Source organism: Stegodyphus dumicola, chromosome 12 (assembly GCF_044657685.1).
Source record: "Stegodyphus dumicola isolate Sdum_Otavi_A_Nest chromosome 12, ASM4465768v1".
NCBI classification, from domain to species: Eukaryota; Metazoa; Arthropoda; class Arachnida; order Araneae; family Eresidae; genus Stegodyphus; species Stegodyphus dumicola.
In genome coordinates this window covers 115,013,102-115,022,366 of record NC_140779.1, presented here as the reverse complement: position 1 = coordinate 115,022,366, position 9,265 = coordinate 115,013,102, and the positions used below count along the sequence as shown (strand labels likewise).

The following is a 9,265-nucleotide window of genomic DNA, read 5'->3' as shown; positions in this document are numbered from 1 at the left end:
TATTATATATTTTATTTTCTTTTCTAACTTTTCATTACAATAAAATGGTATTAAAGCTGAATGAAAGTTAAATGGATCTATGAATTTTCAAATATTTTCACCTACATTGTATGTAATTTTTGTCTGCCTGGAATATTTTGGAAATAAAGAAAATATGTTTTAATAAGGTAAGATTTATTGCCCTATAATTGATGAACAAACTTGACTAAAGAAAGGGAAAGTTTTAACTGTCCTTATGAAGTGTTAAAAAAACACTAGATGAGACAAGGTAAAAATATAAATAAAAACATTTATTGTATTTTACACAAGGCAATGATGACTTCTTACAAAATTTATCTTCTTTAACTTTTCTGTCATTGAAAGTTGGCTGTTCGAAGATAAATTTGCAACTTTGGAACATTCTGAAAAGAAAAGAGAAAGTTATTCGATAATGTCATTAAATGTAAAATATGCAGTATTAAATTTACATACATCTTTAGAGCTAGTTTAACTGTCGTTTCGTTTGCAAATTTCTTTTTTCGTTGACTTGAATTATGTATGGCTTATTAACGAGTAATGTTTTAAGAAATGAATATTTTTAATTAAAAAAAAACTTTTAGAAAGTGTAATTCTGTTGCGACCTGCAAATAAAATGTATAACAAATAAAGTATTCTGTACAGTGTAGAATTTCAGTTTTCTACTCATATGTTTTAAAGAAGTTCGCTTTGGTTTAAAATACAGATGTAAAGTTTTCATTAATGATTTACATACCAATTCTATTCAATGGGCCGTATTAATGATGTCCATATCCTCCGTATCCGCCGAGATCATAACCTTTACCATAGCCGCCGAGACCATATCCTCCATGACTGTATCCGCCATCAACGATTACAATTTCTTTTCCATAGCCACCACCAAGACCATATCCACCTCCGAGCCCTTTACCGTATCCTCCTCCAAGACCACCGTATCCACCTCCAAGTCCTTTTCCATATCCTCCTTCAAGTCCTTTGCCATATCCTCCTCCAAGGCCACCATATCCACCTCCAAGACCTTTACCATATCCTCCTCCAAGACCACCGTATCCACCTCCGAGTCCTTTACCATATCCTCCTCCAAGGCCTCCATATCCACCTCCGAGTCCTTTGCCATATCCTCCTCCAAGGCCACCATATCCTCCTCCGAGTCCTTTGCCATAACCTCCTCCAAGGCCACCATATCCTCCTCCGAGGCCTTTGCCATATCCTCCTCCAAGGCCTCCGTAACCACCTCCAAGTCCTTTACCATATCCACCACCGAGACCACCATATCCACCAAGTCCTTTACCATATCCACCACCAAGACCACCATATCCACCAAGTCCTTTACCATATCCACCAAGACCGTATCCTCCTCCTAATCCCTTTCCGTATCCACCAAGATCATAGCCACCACCCAAAAATCCGATGCTGTGTCCAAGACCGTAACCACCTCCGTATCCGCCACCAAGTCCTTTTCCATAACCTCCATAGCCACCGAGTCCTTTGCCATATCCGCCACCAAGTCCGCCATAGCCTCCTCCGACTCCGCCTAAACCTTTACCTCCTCCATAACCTCCAAGATCATAACCACCATGGCCTCCATAGCCTCCAATTTCATATCCACCGTGTCCTCCAGCACTTACAGCCGTAGCAGCACATAAGATCACAGCAACCTATAAAAAGAAAAACGTGTAAAAATTAAAATTTTTTATTATCTTTCAATTACTTGTTTAGAATATAGGAAGTATTAGTTGATTACGTATAGTCTAATGTAATTGGTATAGATAAGTTTATACGCAGGCAATGAATAAGCCTGTATTTCTAATGCTATTCATAACATTAAAAATTGATGTATATGATAGAAAGTGTCGGTAGGAAATAAGACAAATATTTGTCAAAGATTTAGTTACATTTTAAAAAAATTAACATAATTTCCTTTTCCATAGGAAATGGACATCTTATAACGCTGTTTTCTGGTTTGATAACTTTGCATGAAGAACAAAAAAGAAGAAAGAGTCTTTAATAGATTTCGTGTTACTATTTTAGTATTTCTCAAACCTCATGTATAATTTACTAGTCAGAACGTGCAGAAAAGTCAGATAGTGCTCAAAAAACCAAAATACTATTATTATTTCAGATTCTAACAAGGCAACTAAATCAATCTCTATTTTAAATACTAAACACGTGTATTACATTCGTAATTTTGTTTCTTTTTCTCTCTGATATCCTTCTTACATTCTTCTCTTTTCTTACAGTAAGAATACCGTTGATCATAGATGAAATGATAAAGCCATCATTACGACATTATCTTAACGAAGCCGTTTTCAAGTCATGAGTGACCGTATTTCAATAGAACTCTTTGCTAACTGCATAGTATGATCAAAAGGTAAGTAATCACCAGTATTCTTCGCACTGAAATTTACAAAAACTTCTGTTTCTCAGTTACTTATTCTATTTTACGCATTTGATTTTCATCCTCAAGATTTCTAGAACATTTCTGAAAATAGCAATCTTTCTTTATTGGAATTATAATTTTTACTTTCATTTCAACATCTAAAATCCTTACTGCAAACTAAAAACTGTTAGTATAGTTGTAATTTTGAATAATATTGTTGAGATTTAAAATTTTTTAACTTCATAGAAATAAAGCATTTCTTCTTGTGTACTTCTGAAACGCTTTAGAGAACTGTATACGATTGTATACTCTATAGTCTATACGGTCTACTGAACATCCTTCTATAGATCAAGAGAACAAATAAATAAATCTTTTGAACCGTGCGAATGTTAACATAGGTGTTTTGGTTTGAACAGACAATTCTCTGCCTCTAAATGGCAACGCGAAAAACAGTAGACGCGCATTGATTTAGAAAACACTAAGTGGCAACAGTGTGAACTTTGGTACATGTTTTCGATTTGTTTAATACAGCTTGAATACTGCTGACCAGATGTTAAATAGATTCTAAATTAGATTAATATGCTTTAGTATTCTAAAAAATTCACGTTTAAATTAGATTGAATATTGATTTATATACTATAAATACCGCTAAACCACACATGTAGAAATTTAGATGTGGCATTTAGATTTATTGTAGAACATTGTCAGATACGCCCGCCAAATACATCCATTGTGCAATATGTATTTATAAAGTGCTAGAACTGTATGTATAAGTATGTATGTATGCTTCTTGCATAGCTCAAAAACGATTTTCCGTAAAACGTTAAAATCTTATCTATGGAACTGCTTTAGTACTAGTTGTTGGCCTCCCTTTTTCTTGCAATCGGCAGTACCAAATGTATTACTATATGCTCACTCCTTCAACCGATTTAAAAGTCCTTTCCCGGCCTTTATTTTCTCAATCGCTGGTTGTAGTCATATATATCTAGTTACAGAAGTGTTTAAAATGACGAAAATATCCATGATTTGGCAATGTCAAATTAAAAAAGTAATTAGTTTTGACAAATAACGAAAACTAATTTTTAATGCCGTCTTCCAGTAGATAAACTTATATTTTGGAAAGTTTTGTATTAGTTATAAAAAAATAAAATTATAGGCATTTTTACTCTCATACGACAAAAGTTTACCTGGATATTTAATTTCAAAATTTGCAATTTTTGATGTCATTTTCAACTTGCTTTGAGGGATCGGTAAATGAAGTTAGAATAATTCCAGGGAATAAGTTTAAATGAACTGCAGTAAAAAATGAATTGACATCTTTGTTTATTTTAATAAATAAATATTTAATAACTTAAAGTAAGATATATAATTAATATACAATTATTTTTGCATATTTTGTTAACGAGAATATTTAATATTTTAGTTTTTTTATTTTTATTGAACAAGCTTTCTTAAATAATGAAAATGTTTCATTGTTAGTTTTAAAGTATCATGAATTTATTACAGAATTTTCCCAACTTAGTCTATATCCGAAATAAGTATTACTGAAGTGGAGCAAGGAATTTCTTTTTACACTCCATCTGCCTTACATATTTTTATATTATATCTATTTATATTTTATCTGTTATGATTATATAAATAATATTACGTTTTGAAAAGATTCGTTTTTGGGGAATATTTGAAATTTGTAATGGCGCCCTAAGGGAGCAAAATATTATTGTCAACCCCTCTTGCCTGCTCAGTAACTATTGATTGGTTTATTTGATTATGGCAAAGCACTCGAAGGCTCTCTGCCTAGGGGTAGGGATACTTCCTGGAGGATTTCTAAGCAAACTGGCTCGCATACACGTTACACATGGAGAAAACCACAAAACGCCCATACAGCCTACTCGTTCGTGGGATTCGAACAACCATTGTTTAGCGGATTTGTAGCTCGGCCCTTGGTGGGCCAAGCACGCCTTCTGGCGATAAAAAGGAAGGCTGACGATAGAATTTAAATGACTTATAGGCATAATTCTTGGCATACAACGTTGTTTTTATGAATGTTCGCAGAGTATAATTTAAAGATTGGATATACTGCATATAACTGCATACATATTAAAGGATTATAAACACCATGAAGATTCAAATTTCTAAACCTCGAGATTACTGCTTCGTCAGTTGTCAACTAGCTCGACAGCTTTGTCATAATGTTCGGGAGAGAAGTTTTAAATGTGAGCATGAATATGTGTATGTCACATAACTGTTTTATATAATACCTTGTTATCATCTCAGACATTTCGTCGTGATACGTTGGCAAGCAACCAACTTTTCAATATAAGATACATTTTTGCACCAGATACTCCGTTATCAAGAATATGACCAAGAGATTCGTTGTCATGAGTATGATAATAAAATAGAAGCTATTTGTTTATCTACTGCTTTAGGTAAAGGATGCAGTAATCCATACATTTAACAAACAAACTTTACTCAACAGAGAAACAGCTAAAAGAATTTTAACATCGTAATAAATAAATATTTGCTAAAATTAATATTAAATGAAAAAGGTTTCTAAATACTTTTGCTGTAATAAAAGAAATCAGAGAAGAATGATGCGGAAAATTTTCCGCTCATGATGAAAGCTCAGTGTTAAGACACAAAAGTCATTATTTCAATTATTGGTATAATCATTAGTAATGGAATAATGACAATGATTATTAAGTCATTATTCCATTATTAATATGGATTTAAAGCTTTTAAACTAATTATAATAATTATTGCTATTATACATTTCAAAGATTTTCTTTAAAAAGTCAGTGTAATTTCAACATATTAAAATAATACATATGTTATTTTTCTTGTTTCAAATTATTAATCGCTGTACACCAATTTTAAAACTGATTACTAATAACGATAAAGTAACTCAGAACTTTTTGTTTTGGAACGAAGCCTACCAGACGAAAATGTGCTTAGTGACTCGACTCTGACTGCCGCACCGAATGGATCGGGTTCAAATCCAGGAATAGGCACTGATGTAATTTTTCCGTTCCTTCATAGGGGGCAAAGGCTACGCACCTCTTAAGTGCCTCCATAATAAAGAGACCGCAGTTTCCTGCCTCAGTAGCTGCCAACGCCTATAAATGGGTAGAGTCCACCCCCCATTGAAAAAAAAAAGTTGCAAGAATTAAAAGTTTAAAATGATTCATAAGCGGCATTTTTTCAAATCTGCATACATAGAAGAATTTGAATTTATTACCTCATGGTAAACCATGATAGAGCTAGCCTCCTAAAAGAAGGGATATCTTCGGGAGGGACCTTCTAATGGAGCAAAATTACAAAGCTCCAGAGGGCTATTTACATAGAGAAAAAGATGCCTTCTTCGAGGGGTTTTTAAAAGAACTTTAAGGAAACCACAAAAACTCTTACGAAGCTATTCGGAATTTGAACCGAGGATGAACTACCAATGCTGAGCTGTGTTACCGTTCAGCCGCTCCTGGATGACTTTCTAGTAGAAATTAGCTCGCATACATATAAACGTATAAACTTATGTTACATGGGTAGACAGCACATTGTCATTAATAGCGATCAAAGTAATGAAGTTTAGCGGTTTTATTCCCTGTACCGCTAATAAGCTACAGAAGAAAGATCACCAAAACCTCAGACAGTACGGTCTTTCCTTCATATTGAGTGTGGATCCCAAAAAGAAATACAATATTTCTTGGTTTTAGTGACTCAGTATTTTAGGGTGGAGTGTTAGGCTTGTCCTATAAATACTGCTGCCTCTACATTAAATTTCTTTTATAAAATGAAGATATAGGAGTATAATTTTTAACTAAATATTATACAGCTTTACATAGCTTAGATTGTTTGATTGATTCGAAATTCTATTTTAAATAAAAGAATTGTATAATTTACGATGGTAATATGTTATTTTGATTTGAGGCTGATATGATTAATTAACAGCGTTATTGATTTCCTTCTGATAATAATTTTTTATTTCAAAATAACTTTTCTTTAAATTTCATTTACAGTTTGATGGTAATTACTTTTAACTGCCAGTAAAATGCAAAATATATATTTTTGGCATGGGAAATATTTTATATTGCTTAAATCATTTGATTGATCTCTCCGATTGCGATTAAAAATTACTTTAATGAAACTGAACCTTACTTATGTAACTTATTTCTATTTTGTTAAACCAATTTTTTTTTATTGCTAGACCTTTTTTGGGGGGCTGGGTTCTAAATAGTACGAGATAAATATGAGTTTTCATACTTTTTACTTGAACCAAATTAATACATATTATTTTTCAGACAAAGTATAAAATTAAATATTCCTCTGCATTTTAGTTTTTCGCATTTGAATTGAATAAAATTTTACATGTAATTCTGTCTCACTTTGATTACATTTATAAATCTTGGAATGTTTATTGATTAAATTATTAAGTCTTTGTTTCTAATATTAATTTATTAATTTTGAACCAGAATTGACAAAGAACAAACAACATACTAATTTAGAGCGAAAACAATGTGCTTTTCTTTACATAAATAAATTATTCTACTTAACAAGTGCAGAATAATATTATCCTTAATAAGTGGTAAATAAGGAGTATGTAAATTGTAAACAAAAATCATAAATTTAATTGATTCATTGATCAGGTAAATGCCGCAGGAATACTTCCAGCTGATTTGCTAAAGTATTCAAAGCGGAAAGTAAAAAAACGGTTTGTAATAAAGTCTTATAAACCAGAATTAGTTTTGGAATTTTTTACGCCAGCATGTGAAAACCGCCTTAGAGTTGAACTTCCTTCTTTATATTCATCGTTAGTCGATAACATAAATTTTCACTATCTTTTCTGCATCTGCATTTAAATTACTTCAATTTTTAAATACTTAAGAAAGACACAAAGCATTTATAAATAAGAGTAGATCTTTATACGAGTCGAATTAAGTTCATGCATAATAAAGCAGTTGTTTTAGTAATAAACCAGTTGTCTTCTTTTCGTTAGAGTGAAGTAATTTAAGATCGCATTAAAATTTGACTAAAAGTTAATTTGAATGTCATTTTATTTGAATAAAACTAAGAAGAAAATAGTTTTGTTAAATAGGAATTTTTGTTTTACTAGCAGTGTGGGATAAGGAAAATTCATTCCTCAAATCTGGCTTTGTTTAGGTATCTCGCACGATGGCAGCGTTCTCATTTTAAGAAAACATGCATATATAAAATCTAGAAAATAGTGATGTACATCATTTTTTTCGCTTAATGTAATTTATATAACATTTGAATCTGAATAATTTACTTCTAACATATTTATCTCACTTACTTTTACACGGTTTATATCAGACTAAGTATGGAGCAATTAGAGATTCTTACATTTCAGTAGGAAATACGTAATATAATTGGTTATAAATGCTAATTACCAATTCTAATAAAATTTTCAAGCAATTATAAATGCATTAAAAATTGTTCCTTCGTTTAGTTATATATCCCTTCACCCGAAATGTTTACTATTTTATATTTGATTTCGGTTCTGTTGTTTAAGAGATTTTAAATCCTTTTGAGTCGAATTTTACAGTTAATGGAATAGATTACATTTTCGTATAATATATTATAATGCGTAGGTTATATGAAACGTATCCTTTTTTAATGTAATGCTATAAAATATATTCATTTTTATTATCATAATTTTATTATAATGAATTAAAGTCATATTAAAAGCTTTAAATTTACTTTATTTCTTTCTCTTCTAACACATGTTTTGCATACAATTTAGCTGGTTTAAAAGCATTTGATTCTGCAAAATTGACTTTCTTTTATTCTGCTCCCATATATTTCCCATTTATTAATCATTTGCAAACGTAATGCCGAAAAAATATTCTAAAACGTACTATTAATGTTATCTCATTTGCATTTCTTCGTCATTAGATGACAAAATTAAGAACTCTTTTTTGATTTCCTGGTAATTAATAGTTTCCTGTAAGACCTTACAAATATTGTTTTAACATACATACAAAATAAAAACATAAAAAGTAAAAAATAAGTAAATATTTGAAATAAATGTATGACTCACCACAAATTGGTTCATTTTGGTAAAAGAATGGAACAAGTTACAATTCCTTTATGTGTGTGTACCTTTTCTTAGGATTCTTAGGTGTATGACCATACTGCCGGCTTCAGAGCTTATATAGTGGGGTTTTGAAACGGAAACTAGGTTGATCGAAGTTCAAGAAGGGAAAGCTCCGCCCCCATTCAAAAAACTTTCTCTGCGACCTTTCTCGTCTGTCTCGCTGTCACGTGGCCTTAGAAGTGGACTAGTCAAACGCCATTGTTATGTGATATGAAAAAAAAATTTCCCGCCTTGTAGTGAATGAAATGAAATAAGTATGTTACAGAATAAGAACCACTCATCATGATCGGCCAACATAGAAAACCAAAAAATATATTGTTGGAAATGATCATCAGATCTGATAGTAATTTTTCTTTGTGACGTTCTATCGCCGGTATTGTTGCGATTAAGAGTTTATTATTTTACACAAGATACATTATTCTTACAAGAAGACCAAACGAAATCGGCCACTGTTGATCAAATATTGATCAAATATTTGCTTCAACAGGGGCTTTGTTCTTTGCTGCTAACTGACTGAAATACTTTTCATGGATTCATAAGCATGACGCTTCATTGTGCTGCCATTCAGGTACAACAAAATGCTAAAAATATTCTTGTCTGTCTTTCTTTTATTCGGATAATCGAAAATTAGACGCTTTGAAAATTGTGATACGTAAAAGTTATTTTCATAAAATATTTTAATTAGTGTAGAAAAGGATAACTTATTTATTTCGTTTTCATCACTTCCCCCTTTTTTTGATGCTAATTAAACACAGCGAAAATTT

The 9,265-nt window shown here is 31.6% G+C and overlaps 1 protein-coding gene across 1 annotated transcript; it reads right to left on the bottom strand.

Annotated features, from left to right (window-relative positions):
- Positions 1-269: 269 nt before the first annotated feature.
- On the bottom strand, positions 270-8,600 carry LOC118191193 (uncharacterized). Its single transcript, XM_035361997.2, has 3 exons — positions 8,445-8,600; positions 752-1,673; positions 270-401 (listed from the first exon to the last, which is right to left on the bottom strand). Exons 1-2 carry the CDS (start codon positions 8,457-8,459, stop codon positions 774-776), a joined length of 915 nt encoding a protein of 304 aa, XP_035217888.1. The 5' UTR covers positions 8,460-8,600; the 3' UTR covers positions 270-401; positions 752-773.
- Between the last annotated feature and the right edge of the window lie 665 nt (positions 8,601-9,265).